The sequence below is a fragment of the Ochotona princeps genome, chromosome 3 (genome assembly GCF_030435755.1).
Source record: "Ochotona princeps isolate mOchPri1 chromosome 3, mOchPri1.hap1, whole genome shotgun sequence".
Classification (NCBI taxonomy): domain Eukaryota; kingdom Metazoa; phylum Chordata; class Mammalia; order Lagomorpha; family Ochotonidae; genus Ochotona; species Ochotona princeps.
In genome coordinates, this window is record NC_080834.1 from 113,897,165 (window position 1) to 113,916,247 (window position 19,083).

The following is a 19,083-nucleotide window of genomic DNA, read 5'->3' on the forward strand; positions in this document are numbered from 1 at the left end:
ATTAATTCTCAACAAACGCAGCTCAGGAGCAATCCAAAAGAAGGGCTTGGCACCGGGGCTCGTCTGGGAAAAAGACACGGTATTTTCAATTCTACAAGATTTGCAAGTGAGGCCTAGCTCTCCACAGTAACACTGAGCTTGTTAGCAACCCTCACGTAACTCCCCTACAAAGGCAAGAAGTGAGTGTTCCAGGCAGTTACTCGGATAGCAAAACAAGCTGCCCAAATCTCATCTTTTAATAGCAAGAACGTTTCCATTCACAACACATTTTACAAGTCATTGAATCAAGTTTGCATCCAGTGTCATCAAAAGTTTGCAAAGATTCAGAAATGGATTCACACTGTAATAACTTCTCTTTCAAAACCACTCAGATATCTTTGCTCAAAAAAGTGACTGTAAATTTAAGTCAAGCCAACTTTTAGACGCAGACTTCATTTGCTAACAGCAGACCTCTTCCTGGGTTTTAAGCTAACAAAAGAGAATTCCTCACCTCACTTGCATGCAGTTTGCATTAAAGGAATACAGCATATAGATGCTTGCTTCTGAAATCAGTCTCCTTCACTTTACAAATTCCATCCATGACACTATTCATGTCATCTCACAATATACAACGAGATAACCTGAGTTCCCTACAAGCTGTCATGAAATTCTTCAAAAGAATGAAAGGTCAGTGTTTAATGTGCAAATAAGACTAACAAAATGCTCTTAAAGCACTAAATGTGAACTTATGGAAAAAAAAAAACAAGTGCCATTAAGGTCCCTGTGACATTCTGGATGCTGAATCACACAGAGTGGCGGGAGAAGGGAGACAAATGAGGAAATTCAGGAATGTGGAACTGCTCTCAATGGTGTCATTCACAGAGCCTGAGTTCATCAATGATACGGTTCCCACACTCACTGGAGCAGAGAATTGGACACAGAGCAGCAGAAGGCTGACGGAGAATGAATGAGAATGAGGAAGAGAAGAAAAAGTTCTGTGATCCAACAGCCTCAACACTCGCTGTTTTAGAGCAGGACTCTAACCTTCCGCTTCCCTCACACCACGCACTATGCTGCCGTTTAGTTACTTTGAGGTCTCCACCCACTTAGGTCAGCAGAGATAATCACCACTTTAAACTGTATCTAAATCATGAACAAAAACTATCAGCAATACGTTTGAGTACTATTAATTACTAGAACAATGGTGCTATCTAAGAATTATTTTTTTTCCTTTTTATCATCATCACATTCCCTTTCTTCGGGCTCCAAATGAGTATATAACAGTCTTGAAACATACAAAATGTATAGTATTAATATTGATTTATAATGATTTTAGAATGTAAATGATTTTAGAATGACTTCAACATGTAAAGAAAGCAGGATCTAAAATTTGAACATAATTTTACAGAGATTGTAAGAAAAAAGAGAAATCACCATGGCATCAGACTTGCATAGGGCGCAAAGCCCTGCCTTCAATGCCAGTATCCACAGTGGGTGCCAGTTCATGTCCAAGCTGCTCCACTTCCAATCATGCTCCCTGCTAATGCCCTGAGAAAATCAGCAGGAATCGCTCCAGTGCTTGGGTCCCCACTCCACACATGGAGACCTAGATGAAGCAGCTAGGATAGTTCTGGCCCAGCCCTGGCCGCTATAGCCATTTGGGGAGTAAACCAGCAGACGGGAGATCTCGGTCTCTCTCCCTCTCTAACTCTTTAAAATAAATAAGTAAGTCTTTCCGGCGGGGGCAGGGGGGTTGGCTCGGGCTAGACTATAGCACCTGCTGTCACACATGAGAGACAGGTCTTGGGGTAGGCCCAGTAGGGGGTCTCAGGGTCTCCCCAACTAGGCTGCAGCACCAACCAGTACAAGAAAGAGCTGGGTTTGGGGGTAGGCCAGGCTGTGCCACAGTGCTCATTTGTACTCACGAGAGCTGGGGCTAAGAGGTGGGCTAGCTCAGGCCAGACCACAGCACTTGCTGGTGTCCACGAGAGCCAGGTCTGGGGAACAGCCCAGAAGAACTCTTTGGAGTCCTCGCAAAAGGCCCACTCTACCTGATCCCCAACCCTAAGGAACATCTCATGGATGTATGTTCTAGCCTCAGAGCACAGGCTCTGGGCCTGGGCCACCTCCACCACTGCCTTTGGCAATACCCTCAGAACATTTTCCCCATTGTGGTCCTTAGAACGACATCAGGAGACCACTCTGTCCACTGATGCTGGTGCAATCTAGCAGCAAGGAACAGTGCAACATCTCCCTGCCCTGTGGTCACAGGAGCAAAGACAGGGATTTTTTCCCTCACCCCACCACCCACCACCCCTTCCCTCTCCATCCTACTTGAGGAGCTTCATGGGTCTGCAATTCTCTCACCTATGAAGCAAATATTTTTAAAATAAATTTTTTTAAGAATTCTTTTAAGGAATCACCATGCCTGATGTAAAATTGGAGCCAGTCAAGACTCCCATCTGTCGTCATCACCAAGCTACATGGCTGGAGAACAGGATGGAGGAGACACCTTTCCTTGCCACGGCCCAACTCAAAGTCTCAGTCAAAGGCTGAGGAAAGGTTTACAAACCCAACCAGCACAACGAGACTGTGCTACCTCGGCCTGCTCCTCCAGAATTCATGGAGAGATCAAGAAACCCGACAGTGGCCAGGAACGCTCTTCGACAAGACAGGCCTACGGCCCTCCAGGAAGCACAATATTTGTTTTGGCTGGAAGACTTTCCAGGGAACAGAAAATGGCCCAGACAAAAAGATGACATGTATGGACAGGAAGGAAGGCTGCGCTGCCAACACTTCAGCCCAGACAAGGATAGGAAAATAATGAGATAGACCTGCAGCTGCCCTCTATTAATTCCTGAATTTAGGCAAAGGCAAGAATTCATACTGATTGTTCAGACTCTTTTTCCTCCTAACAATTTGCTCTTTATAATGTCATCTGGCCTAGGAAAGAAAAACCTTTTGTCTAGGTTACCACAGGTATAATGTTGTCTGCCGGAGAGAACAAGCGATGATCTTCTGGGGCGCTTCAAGACCAATGATTCACATTCCATGGAAAATATTGAGAAATATTCCATTAGAAATGAATCTGCTTTCACAGCGTATTGTAAGTTTCCTGTGTTTTTCCTCCTTCATTATCACCAAGGACATTCCTATGAAAACAATCTTTTCTACCAGAGTAACCATATTCTTCAATATTACCCTGCTTTTAATAGTATCATAATGAACTGCTGGGGTCCTTCTCATGGTATCATCACCATGTTCTACAGTGAAAATTACCATACTAATAAAATCATTTATAAGCAAGTGGATTGGCCTCATATACTGTGACATCAGAGTTTCCAGAGGGCCTCACAATGACTCTACTCCCTACCCTGAAACCCCCAAAGCAACGCCATGCATGCTGACTAGTGCTGGGATCACTAAGTCACTAGGTTGATAAATTCAAGAAATACGTATTACTTCAGAATGTCCAGAGGGCCACCAACAACAACCCCTGACCCCTAGAAAACAAAAAACCTTCCTACCTGCTGGCTGGCATTGAGAGAGCAAAGCCAATGCTTCATTCTCTTAAAATTTAAGCTCCAATAAAATATAAAGACTTTCTTCAGAGGGCTCCATTGCATCAGATCCCTTCCATAAAAATTCTTAAAAGATATGCAAGAAAAGACTGCCTCTCATTGAACCAATCCTCTCGCACTGTATGTCCCTCAGCTATCTCAGCTGCTGGAGTGGGAAGCTCCACCTGGAAGATGGGCCACCCCAAATCTGAACCCAGGCCTGATTCTGGGCAGAAACAAAAGATGCAAACCAGTCCATTTTGCATCACATGGTCTGCTCATCCAACCCAAACTTAAGTTATTGTACTTTCGTTGACAAGGTGTTCATCCTCTCTGCAAGTATCTAGTCTCCAACCATCAACCTTCACTCCGCAGACTGTCCATGTCTCATCGGAGCATCCTGCCCAGAATGGCTACTCCAGGAACGCAGCGCACTCTTGGCACGTGCCTGAGGACAACGTCTCCTGGGGACATAGCCAGAGAACCCTGCGAAGAAAAACTCGGAAGAGGAAGAAGTCAAGACATCCAAAGGTGATAAGCTGACTTGGCCACTTCCTAGCAATCACCTTAGGTGTGTGAGTTAAGCTCTACTAGCCCTTGCTTCCCCAATGTGTATGTATCACTCTCAACAGAGAAAGCACGGAACTGCCTAAGAATGGAAAACATGTCAGTAGTGACAAAGATAACCGTAGTGGGAATGAGGTCACCCGAGCTCAGTGTACTCGGCACATTACCCACATGCATATTTTATGTTGCGATGCTCTGCCCAACTGCAGCGAAGCACTCACTAACTCCCTACAGCAGCGAGATCGGAGTATCTGATCCATCACCTGTTGCCTCCCAGGCTCTGCACAAGCAGGAAACTGGACTAGTGGAGCTGGGACTCCCTCTGGCTTTCCAGTATGGAGCACTGGGATTATAAACAACTATCCCAATCCAGACACCAACAACCTGCTAAAGTTCTGTGTTTAAGTGGTCTAGAGTACCAAAGACCAATTTCAGAGAAACAACAGTCAAGAAATGCAATCAGAAAAAGTCATTAATTAAATGACTAAATTACATCAGGCTTTCTGCAACTAAAACTCATTAGGCTTGAATCTCTAAATAATCCTCCTTTCTAAAAAAAAAATTCTAGACTTTATTTAACACATGAAAAACAAGCAATGAGATCTGAGAGCAGCATGCTCTGCTATTACCCAAGCAACTCAACAATGCCTGCTTCGATGCTGCTCACTACGGGAGCTTATGTGAAAGAATAGGGGGTCAGCAATTGGACAGAGAAGGTAAAACTTCCACCTGCAGTGCTAGCATCCCATATGGGTACTGGTTTGAGGTCTACTGCTTCACTTCCCATCTACTCTCTGCTAATGGCCCAGGAAAGCAGCGCAAAGTGGCCCAGGTGCTTGGATCCCTGCCACCCATGTGGCAGAGGAGGTGAGATTCCAGGGTTAAGCCTGACCTAGCACTGGTGGATGGGATGCACCAGTTCAATCTGGGGTGTGAACCAAAAGATGGAAGATTTTCTTTCTCTCTCTCTTTCTCTCTCTCTAGATATATCTCTCTTCTCCCTCCCTCTCTAGCATTCTCTTCCTCCCTCTTTGTTACTCTTTCAAAATGAACAAATCTTAAAAAAAGTCCCCCCTCATATGTATGTAAAAACAAGTCCATATTTTAAAAAGGTCTCTAATGAGATCCAAGCCCAGTCATTTAATACTAGTTTTAACTAAATGCCAGTTAGCCATTTGCTCTACAATCCCAATCGATGGCAAAAAGAGCTGTCACAAACAGTGCTTGCCAACACAGCACTGTGTATGGGCTAACAACAGATCTGGACTGTTCTTCCCACACAGAACTCCACTTGGAGCAGAGGACGCAGTCATTTCTTTCAAAGAAAAGCAGAGAGAAGAATGAGTGGGACACAAACATGAAACGGTGTCCTAGCAACTGTATTTAACTACACCCAAGAAGGCTCACACAAGGAACTTACTCCAATGAGAACACTCTGGAATGTAGGCTAATGCTACAAGAGAAAAAGACTTTTGGGATCCTGGGAAGGGACATCTCATGAAGGAGGTACACGACCCTTTGGCACCAAAGGTAGACTGGTGAGCAGCTTTCTAGAATGGCTCTCCTCGACTTCTCTCCTGGTATTCATGCCACTGTAAACTTCTTGAGTGTAATCCACACTTACTAACTTCCTCTTGCCACTCAACCTGCCATAATGTAAGCTACTCACTTCTACGCGTCCCCACTGTAAATGCCCACTGTGCAAGGAAGCAAGGAAGAAACTTCCTGCCAGCCTGCAAAAGTGAAGTGCTGCCAACAATCACTTGGGTGGGCCAGGAAAAAGCTCCACCTGCAGAAATGCCTTAAAAAGACTTCAATCCAGTCCTTGATTTGAGCCTTCTGAGACGTCCAGCGACAGCAGAAGCAGCTATGTCATGTCCAAATCCCTGACCCAGAAAAACCATTAAAATAAATGGCATCAATTTAAGTCACTAAATTATGATTTGATATGCAGCAATAGCTAATAGATAACCACACAGACTTTACCACTAAAAACATCACTTGAATAGTATAACAGATATTTGAAAGCATTTGAAGGGAAATAAGAAATGTATTTTAATCCCAGAAAATCACTTACAGACACACAGAGACAAGTGTTATTTCCTAAAAATAATAAAAGAAAAATCCTTTGACTTGAATGTTTACCACAAACTTTCTCACCTTGAATGCACTGAAGTGTTCCATCCTCCGCTCTGATTGTGAAAGTCTCACCTGGATTAACTTGAACGAGAATCACCTGCCAAAATAACAAAATTTCAGCTTATTAAAACACTCGAGATTTTTCTTCAACTTCTATAATTCAGGTGCTATACAGAAAGCAGGTACTAAGGCATCTTGTATCAACACAAAAATCAAAAATAATTTTTTTAAAAACATCTATTTTTATTTAGCAGGCAGATTTACAGAGATGGGAGAGAGGGAGAGAAGCAGAGATCTTCCTCTAGTTCACTCCCCAAATGACCACAGCCACAGAAGTTGAGCTGATCTAAGCCGGAAGCCGGGAATTGTCTCCAGGTCTCCCATGTAGGTGCAGGGGCCCAAGAATCTGAGCCATCTCTAGCTGCTTTCCCACACCATTAGCAGGAAGCTGGATCGGAAGTGGATCAAACACTAACTGGCACCAATATGGGATTGCCAGCACCACAGGTGGAGGATCAGCCCACTATGCTGACAGATCAGCCACAAAATTTTAAAAATGTAGCACTGGCTCAAATTAGGGATGCTGAGGAGATGCACACCTGTGGATTTAGCCAACTGAATCTTCCCATAACATCTATGATGATACATAATTTTGAAAAAACTCAATTTGAAAACCAATTTTTCAGACTCTGCTTGTTAAGGAAAAGTGTACCTGGAAATGAGCTTTACCTAACACTACTGCATTCTATTCCCAAATGTTCAATGCTAACCTGAGTTATAGGATTACACTGTGTAACAAGAGAAAACAATATATAAAAAAATATCTTGGGAAAAAGAAGCGCCTGTGAGTAGGATCTGGAAACAATATCAAACTATATACAATAAATGAATAATAGTATAAATAGGCTTCACTGAACACTCAAATGTTTAATGAGGTTACTGAAACTATTTTAGAACATAAACATTTATTATGAGGTGACTAAAAGGGGCAATGGCAAAACAGCTTCTTTCAATAGCTTCAGTTTGGTTTCAAATCAAAGGATATCAACAAAACAAATCAAAGTTACTAACTTCTATCTAATGACAAATGAAAAAACACGATCCAAAGTTAGAAATAATAACTAAACTTCATAAAGTGCAAGGTTATCACTATTAAAATATTTCATTTTCCTAAAAATTGCCAGGCTGTGGGCATTCCATTTGTCTTCCAGTTCTTAGAGTGGTCCATGCCTCCTCTCCGACCCGAACACATCCAGCCCCCGTGCCCAGATCTGCAGTGTTCTTCCTGCACCCTGGTCTACAGTGCTTGTCCCACGTCCTAGTTCCTCATCCCACACCGTGGTCTGCAGTGCTAATCCTGTGTCCTGGTCCACAGTGCTCATCACAACCTCTGATCTGCAGCTCCCATCCCAGCTCCTGGTCCCCAGTGCTCGACCAGGCCCTTAGTCCACAGCGCCTGTCTCGGTCCCTGGTCCCCAGTGCTGGACTGGGCTGCTAGTCCGCAATGCCCCTGCTGACCCCTGGTCGGCAGTGCTCATCCCACACCCTGGTCCACAGTGCTCATCCCATCCCCTGCTCTGCAACACCCGTCCTGTGCCCTGGTCCACAGTGCTTGTCCCAGCCCCTGGTGCCCAGTGCTCATCCCATCCCCTGGTCCACAGCACCCATCCCGGCTCCTGGTCCTCAGTGCTCATCCCATCCCCTGGTCAGCAGCACCCATCCCGGCTCCTGGTCCTCAGCACCCATCCAGGCTCCTGGTCCACAATGCTCATCCCATCCCCTGGTCCACAGCACCCATCCTGGCTCCTGGTCCTCAGTGCTCATCCCATGCCCTGGTCCACAGCACCCATCCAGGCTCCTGGTCCACAATGCTCATCCCATCCCCTGGTCCGCAGCACCCGTCCAGACCTCTTGTCTACAGTGCTCCTCCCACGCCAAGGTCTATAGCACTCATCCTGTGCCTCTCATCTCAGCCCATCAGCTTCCTTACTGCTTCTTCACCAGCCAGTTGCTATTCATCCTTTTCCAGTTAAGATGGGGTATCTGCCTTCAGGACAGGGCAGGTCTCCTACATCATGCTCTCAGAAGATAAAATTACAAAGCACTCTACTGTTTCTCCCAGGAATTTACATATACAACTCAATCCTTCCTGCTTTAACCTGGTTAGCCTGTGTTTAACAGTGAATAAGTGTTCGATGCCTTCATTTAATGAAAGTATGACAGTCATAAAATATTTGGAGAAGTCACTGCAAACAATTATTTTCACTAAAAACTCAAGTCCTCGTGAGATATAATTTAAAAGTCAACTTTATTTATTGTACACACTATAATATATCTGTTTTGGAAATTACTGAGATCTGAGTCATTTTATCTTTAAAAACTAGACCTTATTTTACTGTTCCAATAAATTCAACACAGGAGACACTGCTGGGATATTAATTTTTTTTTAAGAAAGGAAGGATATTAACTGAAAAAAACAGGCCCGTTCAGGCAAAAGCTTTAATCCCTGGTGCTCCTCATTATCTTGAATTATAAGCTTTTTCAAGGCAATTTACTTTTTTCCTGTACAATAACTGTGTCAATAATCCTTCAGTCAGCAGTATTCAGATACCCATGTGACCCCTTAGGCCACTATCAGGACTCCCAAGGAAGTCCTCTGGCTCTTGACAGTGAGTAAAACATAGCCATCTCTTTCTTGAAACTGAGCTGTTAAGGGCATCCCCTTCAGCATGCATATCATTTGAGTTACCTTTATTTTTATATAAATACAGACCATAATTCAGTTATAATGGAATTCAGCAACATTTCAAACGGGAATTTATCCATGTCTTCTTAGTCTTTAGCTCAGTTCCAGCATCACTGCTCTAAGGGCAAAAATCATTCTCTTTGCTTAAACACCCAGGGATAGGGTATACGTACGCCTATGAATTAACTTCTGAAGGGGAAAAAAACAATAGACAAGACTTCAGGGCCCAGATTCTCTCTGACAATCTTGAATGCATATTCTCTCTTCCAACATACTCCTAATTTGCATACTACTACACACAGAATTACCAGTTTTAAAAATGCAATTCGCCAGGTATGAAAAGTCCCAGGCAAAACCATAGGATTTCTGAACTGGTATACGCTGCAGACTGTCAGAGGATCTGCTTACTATATTGCAAGAAAAGTGTCTGTCACAGGTTCTTGGTAGTCACCAACACTGAGACACATTCAAAAGTATGGCTGGGGAGGTGGGGAGAGGGAGAGGGTGGGGAGAGGGAGCGGGGAGGAGAGAGGTGGGGGGAGGTGGGCATTCAGGCTCCAGAGTGCACTGGCCTTCCCCCTCAGCTTACTGAGTTCAATTCCTGACCCCAGCCCCAACCCCGTTGATTCTTCAGGGAGAAAGATGATAGGTAGCAAAGGGCTTTTAAGCACCCTACTAAAATACCTTTCTTCAAATCTTTTCTTCAGGTAATGTTCAGGGCTGCTGAGTTGCTGTGGCAACCAGATTATAATCTACAAGGTTACCTCAGAAACCAGGCAAATCTCCTGTGTCCTAATACCAATTTTTCTTTGTAAGAGCAAAGCCATTACTTGAATAAGCCATATTCATCCAGGCTCTAACTAAGACATTTCCAAAGAATGCACTTCATTATACTGTGGGGGCAGGGAAGGGAACCACCTTGCTGTTTCCACTGCCAACAGACAAAAGAGTTTTGACACACCAGCACAGTGGCCTGTCTGGGCAATGGACAAAAAGCAGCCCCTCCTCAAGGCCCCAGTAGCCACAGCAGCGGGTCTTGCATCAGGGACTGTTGAGGAACCTGAGTTATATCCTGTCAGATGGGCAGAACTGACCCACTTAACCTTTTGTGTCATTCAGATTGGTCACTCTGGCTCTCCCTCCCTTCCGCAAGGCAACCACAAAGCAGAGAAAATTGTAGCAAGTTCTCTTAAAGGGAGAAGTTAAAACATAACATCACTACACAAACCTCATCACTTCTGGTCCACATGCTAAGCATTTCCTGCTTTGCCATAGTCAGCATTAAACCCATTCATACTGCACCCTATGTACTCAGAAGCGGGGGGGGGATAGTTTTTTGCTCCCCAGAGACGTTGGAATAGAATCATGCTAATGGAATCATAGGAGCACACTTTAGGCTACTATTGCTATATCAGATCTGTTTCAAATCCATTAGCGCTACCTGAACCAAGACGCCTAAAAGAATCCACTACCTCATGAAAAATAAGGAACCACCCATTCAAAGTCAAAAAAAAAACAATAAAACAAGAGTCAGAATAAACACAAGTGAGAAACAGCTCGGCACAGCATCTTGCAAAGGCTTCAGCCAGGAGAGAACTCACACAAGGTGGAACAGAGCTTCTTTTCCAGGAATCAATCCCCAATGACTCTGGTTTTACTCAGGGTGGGAGAAAAGGGAATGCCACAAGCGAGCAGCAAGATAAACTTTGGGAGGTTGACGAACCAGAAGATCAGAGTATCCAAGACTGTGCCTGGAGGCAAGTTCCTAATTTATGTCTCAAATAAAAAGTCACCAGCCACGTGGACTAAGCAGTCAGTGCAGTGAATCAGTCCAAACATGAACTTTTGCTGGGAGACAGCCCGGATAGCCTGCAGATGAACCTGTGCGGTGCCGCTGATGGTGAAGTCCAAGCCTCGGACAGATCAGGTACAAGCCATGAGCGGGAGGGGGATCCACTTGGCAATGAGGGCTTCCTTACCGGGCCGCACGTGGTGGGGCTGCTCTTAGCGCTTGCATGTTGCAACCAATATTTTTGACTGTCCAAACAACGGCTTCAAAAGGAAGACAATGATTAACCTAAAAGCTGCACAAGAGTTTTTAGATACATAAAGATTCTACTGAGGAGAAGCTCAGAGCTTTTTAAGAAGTGACCTGTGACTGTAAGAGGCGTAGCAGCACGTGCCCCTGGTGCTGCGGTTTTCTTCAGACATAAAACATCACACACACACACACACACACCGCACATTCCCGAACTCCAAACTCTTTCCAAGCTGCCAGGTTTATACTACCATTCCTGCACACCCTAAAATCCTACCATCTGTGTCAGAGATCATATTGGCCTTGGGAAAAACTGAGGGGGGGGTGGAATCACCATTTTCTTACTCCAAATGAAAGAGAGAGAAGCAATAAGTCACAAACGCTCACATTAACACACATGAAAATGTCTCAGGATTCCAACTACACAGGCAAAGGGGAAGTAATGATTTTCTCATCCTGCATACCCTTTCTATCCGAAAGCTGAACTCAAATCCGGCAGGAAAACAATACTGAAACCCAGGCCAACCACCAGCAGCAGCACAGAGAACACACACAGCACATGAAGCTCTTGCGTGATCAACGCAAACAGTGACACCTAAGACCTTATTCTGTTTCTTGCAGGGCTTTAGAATTTCTGTGTTTCCAGCAAAGAACAAGATTTCCCCAAGGCTGGAGTTCAAAGGTCTCAGAAGCAACTTATCTGAAGTCACACAATCCAAAAGTGGCTGAGCTAGCACTTTCTGAGTAAAAACACATGCCCTTGTGATTCACAATGCCACTTCCCCGTGAAAGAGGCAGGAATTTCACAAAACCAGTTCACCACACAGCTACTTCAAAGCACTGCTGTGAGACAGGACAGTCATTTGGGCCAAAAGCACCGTCCCAAACAAAGAGGACAAGTTCTCTCCCAGGAAGGCTGGGCTAACTCCCCGAAGCATGGTCCGTTTCCTTCAACCAAGGTACAGCAGTCAGGAGGTAAGGGATTCTTTAATTAGCAATTACTGCTTTTCCACAGGACAAGACTTGTTCTCAAAAGTCAGTATCAAGTCCTTTCATTCTCTTAGAATTCTAAAATGAAGCCATGACTTTACCACACCATTATCACAATCGCTACATGCCATTTAATGTGGCCCAAGAGTAAACATAAGAAAAATAAAAGATGACTCCTGGGAAAATTACATCCCAAAGTCATCTGTCACTAACAAAGAACACTTGAACGATCAGTAGGTAACCAAGGAAACAGAAAGCAGATAAAACCAAGGGGTGAAATTTTATGAACTGAAATCATACAATTTTTTTACCTGCAGGAAATTTCATCAAGAACTCCTTCAGGAATTCAGTAGCTGAATTTTACAAAATAAATGCCCTCAGAGGAACTACTACTATATTTCTTTTTTTTTATTATTAAATTTATTCATTAATTACATTGTGTTGTAATTTCATAGGAACTGGTATTCTCCCCACACTTCCCCACACCCTCCCCCCATGGTGGGTTCCTCCACCTTGTTGCGTAACCATAGTTCAAGTTCAGTTGAGATTCCCTCTTAGCAAACATATGCCGAGCATAGAGTCCAACATCTTATAGTCCAGTCAAGTCCAACTACTTATTGGGGAGACCCTCTCTGGTCTGAGGGCAGAGCCAACAGAGTATCATCCCGATCAAATAAAAGCACTAACATATTATCAGCAACAATTAACATCGTTATGGAATTAATTGACAAAGTATTGAGCAGCCAACATGTTAAAAATAAATGTGATTTCCTAACCCCATTCTGTGACCACCCCATTCACATTTCCATTTTAGTTTATATACTACATACAACATAACATCCATAACATAAAACGTTATACATAACATCATATCTTCTTAAATTAAGGCAAACATGTGGTATCTAACCCTTTGGGATTGGCTCATTTCCCTTAGCATTATGGTTTCCAGTTTGGCCTATTTGGCCACAAAGAACTGTACTACTATATTTCAGTCCCCTTTTAAAAACAGTCACTCTTCTTTGAGAGGCAAGCGGACAAAACAAACCAGCTCCCATTCCCTGGTTCGTTTCCCCAAACCACCATAATGGCAAAGGCTAAGGCAGAGCTGGTGTCCGACAATGGCCGGAACAGTAGTTGAGTACTGAGCCTGGGTCCCTCATGCAAGTAGCAGGGATCCAACCCCTCAAGCCATTGCCCTGCCTTTTAGAGGTTGCTCTGGCAGGCAGATGGAGTCAGTAGTCAAGGCAGGGAATTGATCCCACTGTCCAATAGAGCAACTGCCAGACTAAATGCCAGCTCTCCTATCTGTCTCAATTCAGCAAATGTTAGTGAGTTACCAGTTGTAGTCAGGTATTCCTCTAGGCCCTGGGGGAAGAACTACATATACACAACCTAACAAGTGACATTTGTGATGTGTAATGGGCATTGAGGATAGTACAATTATTTAAACAACAACAAAACATTCATAGAGCAGAAAGTGCTGGAAAAGACAGCACAACGGCATTTGGGAAGGGGTTGTGTGCTTCTAGTCCCTCCAACTGTACACTGCATTAAATACTATTTTACAAAAACAGTTCCTGTTGCTAAAAATGTACACACAGCATCAACTTTGGTGCAAAACAAAAATGCACCTTGGTTATATGGATGACCAATTAAGTTAAAAGCCTTTTTAAAAGAACCACACGCCCCCAAATCTGAAGTCTCAAAAATAAAACTTTCAAGACAAAAAAACAAGAATACAAAAGACCAAACTCAATGTAGGAGAATTTTTGCCTCACCGAGATGGACAGTGTCCCATCTCCCTTGGACATATAAAACATCATTTTTTTTCTTTTTTAAAGGTTTGTTTATTTCTATTGGAAAGTCAGATATTCAGAGAGGAGAGGAGACAGAGAGGAAGATCTTCCTTCTGCTGGTTCACTCCCCAGATGGCCATATCAGCCAGAGCTAAGTTGGTCTAAAGGCAGGAGCGTCATTCAGGTCTGCCACATGGGTGCAGGGTCCCAAGAACTTGAGCCATCCTCTGCTGCTTTCCCAGGCCATAAGCAGGGAGCTGGATAGGAAGTGGAGCAGCTGGGACATGAACCAGTGCCCATATCCCATATGGAGTTGAAAGATTAGCTTCTTAAGTCACTGCACTGGCCTCCAAGACTTATTTTAAACACACTTTTCAGACAGAATCAAAAATAAAACTCCCCTTCCTTTACTGTAAATCCTGTTCCTTGAAAACAAAATTCATTCCCTGCCATTGCCATTTCAGGGCCAGTCCTTGTTAAAAAAAAAAAAAAGTATTAACTAAATCAGAAGCAACTCCTTTCTGGCCCTTGGCCCACTCACACACCTGCATCCCCAGGGCAGGTTCAGGCCATACTAATAGGAATCAGCAATGGAGTCCCCTCTCCTCTCTTGGGCGTATGCTCTGAGAGTGAATTTAGTGTGTCTCACTGCATGGCGAACGCGCTATTGCTTCCTGTCTGGTTCTGACTGCTACAGGAGAGCAACATGATCCCCACTGACTTGCAAATTAACGTCACACATTTCAGTCCACTGTTCCCAGGAGCCAAGCCAGCAACTCCAGGGGTAGGGAACAGTGAGGAACCAGATTCAGGGCTGATATTCCCAAGATTCTGCTGTCTGTAAAACTCATTTCTAGATTGCTCACGAATTCATCAAACGTTGCTCTTCATCCTGAGACACAGAAACAAACATCCCTTGAATAACGTTTCCATCCTGCTGATGGACAGAAAATCAACTCTCAACAGTTAGTCATCAAACATTTTGGAGTTCATTTCTCTGTAACACCACTGTCACCTGAGTCTTCGTGCCAACTAACATTATTCCAGGGATTTGGGAAAGAATTGGGGGATAGAAGGACCGGGTGGCAGAGAGGCACTTAAGCCGCTCTGCATGAAATGCTTTCACCACTTGGGCTGTAACAGTCACAGTGGGCTTACTGAACAGGGAAGCCTGCCTCTGATATCAGAGTGCCAGTTTGAGTCCCGGCTATTCTTTTTCTGATCCAACTTGCTGCTGATGTGTCCCAGAAAGCAGCAGAAGATGGCTCAAGTGCTTGATTGAGTCCCTACCACCCACCTGAGAGGGCTGGATAGAGCTCCAGAATTGTGGACTTCATCCTGGCCAAGCCCTGAGTTGCAGGTGTGTTTGGAGAGCGAACCAACAGGTAGAAGATTCTCTCTCCCCTTCAAACAGATGGAAATCAACAAAAATATTAAAAAAAAAAAAAAGCTCCATTATCTGCTAGTAAGTAGTATGAAACCATCCAGAATTTAACAAAAGTTTGCACTGGGAGAGGCATTTAAAGGAAGAGTAGGAGGCTGCATGGGAATAACAAAGGAACAATTATGCAGGCAAGTTCACGAAAGCCTGAGTAGTAAGACGTGTGGAACAGCAAGAATCCAGAGTGGCTATAATGGACTACACATGGACATAGGGACAAGGGTGAGACTAAACAGGCCAGGGCCACCTCTGAAGGGCTTTGTTTGTCATATTTCAAGATCCAGACTGCATCCTGTGAGCAGGAAAGTTTTCCAACAGCAAAGAGACATCAGTAGATAACTATGAGAGCAATGAAGAGCCCATCCTGAGAGATGAGACACAGGACGCGTGGAAACCAGTGAAGCTGTGAACGTAATGTCTCAGACTCCCCTGACTTCAAAGATCGTATCTAGAAGTTTTCAAACTGTTGGCTTAATTATGAAACAGGCGCATCTTGGGAGTTTCTGCTGTCCAGTTCTATCTAATCACTCCAGCTATATGGGGTTGCTGAAGTTAGGGAAGTACTGGAATGTTCAACGGCTCCCCAAGTCATATGTACTTCCTGCTTGGCACTCTAATTCCCTTCCCCAACTACACGCCTGTCACATGTTTGCAATACTGTCATCATTGTTGTGCATGTCTCTTGCTCCACCCTCCTTCTAGGCTTTTCCTGTCATTTATTTCTTCTCTGTGATTTCTTCCCTAACCCCAAAAGCATTCAAGAGCCAACCTAGCATTCCTATCCTTTACTTTTAGACAACTCACCAAATAGTTACAGTGGGTTGCATTTGCCCGGCTACCACACTGCTGACCAAAAGTAAAGTGGTACTAGTGGAGTTACTGGAAAACAAGTATAACTACAAATTTGGGAACCACTGCCTCAAATATTTTCAATGTTCCAGAGTTAGTCATGTCCCAAAATGTTTGATTCCTAATAATAACTTAAAAGTGTAAATTCATTTTTATGCTGTTGCAATTTGCCTTTTATCAGCTTTCACACACACACAAAAAAAGTTAGAGATCCTCGATAGCAGTTGAGTGTACCTGGAACTCAATTTTCAATTAGAGAAATGAATCAAAGATGTTGAAGATTTCAAACACTTCCTACACAATTAAGTCTCTTTTTCCTGCCATTGTATACTTTGAAAAACTTCAGATGGGGCTTAGGTGAGAGCTGTCTTCTGAGGAGTTTGACGGGTCTGAAAATAGTGAGGACTTTCCTTCAATTCATCTTTGAGCTCATGGTTTCAAAATCAAGTAGGACAAAGAAAGGTACAGAGCAATCCAAAGCATACCAAGCAAGGCGCGAGTCGGAAAAGTCAAAGCGGGGTCCCGGCTCTGCCAGGCAGGTCACCCCGCCTCATCTGGGATGCTTCCTCACCTGCTGAGAACACCCACCTCTTGCGTTTGTCCGTGCAGCCCTGCACCGGGCCTCACACATAAGCTGATGATCATACCCTTTTTCTTCAAACCCCAGTGGCAAATCTTTCTTGTTACCTAAAATGAGAGTGTCTCAAAAAAACAAAACAAACAAACAAAAAAAAGTTGACCAAATCTACCAGATTTCAGATTCCATCTGCCTAGGTTTTCCATACAGGAAGCTGGCTCTGTTGAACAGCTCGCCCCCCAGTCACATGCCAGTGCATGCGCAGCTTCGGTAAGCCCGGACAACACGGGTAACACTGGGATTCATTCACAGAAGATGCTGAAATCGAAGCCCTTTACCTCTACAAAATGGTTTGACATCCTTGGAAACTCTTCTAGTTAAGATAATCCTAACAGAGCCAGCAATGAGATAGGACAGAGCAACACCATGGTCTGTGGCCATGTCCTATTTAACACCCCAAGGTCCAGGAGAGGACCATCTTGAGGCTGACCCAAAGCTGCTCTCAGAAATACACAGGAAGCAGGAAGCAGACTGCGGAGCACCAGGCATCTGCCTCCTTAGACACCACAGCAAGCAATCTGAGAAATTATCTACCACACAATTCAGAAAGTATAGAGAATTACACAGTTGGAGACATAAGACCATTACTAAGTCTTAAGAAATTGTCCAGACTAAGATTTCAAGGCGAATAGACTGAAAATGCTCTTCAAACATGCAATGTGTTCATATTTTCCTTTCTAGATTTTACTACCAGAGCCTTGTCAAGCAACTGTTGGGAAGCTGCATGCACTAACTCACTCAGAAGAGCTACGTCTCTGGGCATGATGTACACATGCCAACTTGTACAAATGAACACAGTATTCCGATTCCTCCCTCACTGTGCACCAAGCCCAAATTCAGGACTGACACTAGGCTTTGCCGACAGCAAAGGAAAAATGTGACCAAGATTTTCCAGCCAGCCCCGCTACTCCTCCCCGTACGCCCTCGACACACACATACACACACACAAGCACACAACAGATTCTATGCAAGTCTAGTTCAGGGCCAGCTTATATACCATGACATCAGCTTGGGATAATGAGCCAAGTTTAAACTCCATCTGGGACAAATAATGTCCAGGCACACTGTGACTTCTTTTGTTTATATACACTGACTAAATATGTCTTGGTGGTAAATGAACTAACTTAAGATTTATTTCCCAAGGCCTCCAAAACAATATTCCGCACCCTGAAGCAACTCCCTACCTCCAGTTCTCTGCCCAAGGCTATGCGCAAGTGATTTTTAACAGAACACATGATTTTGAAACGTGTAATTAACATCATGACAAGACTCAAAGTCCAAGGAGCCCTTTGTCAGCCTGAAACAAAGAAAACGAGCAGCTCAGCTCGCACAAGGGTGCGATGTGGTGGCGCCGGGTACAAATCCTGCCCGACACTCCATGCTGGGCTCCCTTGGCAGGGCAGAGGAAGCGGAGGTGAGGGGGTTTAAGACATGCTTGTATTTAGCCAAGTGGCCATTTCCTTTCTTTTTGAAGGATGAACTAGCTTTTAGTTTAGTATTGTCTTTTTGTTTTGTTTTTCAATTCTGCTGTTACTTAGGAGAAATAATTACAAATTCAGAATGAAAAGCCCAAACCAAATAATAGGTTCAAGTCTTACAGCAACTTTTTTTTTTTTCAATTGTCCAAAAACACGGTCTCTAGGGTGACATGGATTTTGAGTTAAGGGTGAAGTTTGGGAGGAAAAGGCAGGCGGAAAAGGCCTTCTCCTGCCTCCAGAGGAGAGACTCTCATGGTGGGAAGCATCTTTGCGACCTGGCTCTCTACTCAACATCACCTCCCGGCAGCCATCAGTGATACAGAGAATGGCTCCTTTTGTGCTAACCCCACAGAGAGCGCGCTGCTCCAGGGAAGATGAGCAGAACTTGTTATGTTCAGTAATGTGGGCTGGAACCTAGGTAGATTCCACTCCCTTCAGGAAAAGAACTCCCTTCAAAGTAAAAACAGGAATATAATGGGAATGGCCTCCTCCGACGGCTTGACAACTGAGAACTGTGGAACACCCACATCTCTGCCGCTGTCAACCTGAACAGGAATCATGGAAATACACCAACCCCGGAAACTCCACCCCTCCTGGAAAGTGGGACCTGTTTTTGCAAAAGGGCTTAAATGGATGCAAATCCTGGCACCGTGATTTGTCAGCTGTGAGGACTCAACTTTTCTCACCTTTTTTTTTTTTAAAGATTTATTCAGTTTATTACAAAGTCAGATATACAGAGAGGAGGAGGGACAGAGAGGAAGATCTTCTGTCCGATGATTCACTCCCCAAGTGAGCCGCAACGGGCCAGTGCGCGCCGATCCGATGCCGGGAACCAGGAACCTCTTCCGGGTCTCCCACACGGG

General features: G+C 44.2%; 1 protein-coding gene across 3 annotated transcripts in view; it reads right to left on the reverse strand.

The window, feature by feature from the left end:
- FNDC3B (fibronectin type III domain containing 3B) overlaps positions 1-19,083 on the reverse strand; it is a 342,344-nt gene that overhangs the window by 233,657 nt on the left and 89,604 nt on the right. For all 3 annotated transcript variants that reach the window (XM_058661102.1, XM_058661100.1, XM_058661101.1), the window contains exon 3: positions 6,267-6,342. In XM_058661102.1, the coding sequence (XP_058517085.1) occupies positions 6,267-6,342 (76 nt within the window). The remainder of the gene's footprint in view (positions 1-6,266; positions 6,343-19,083) is intronic.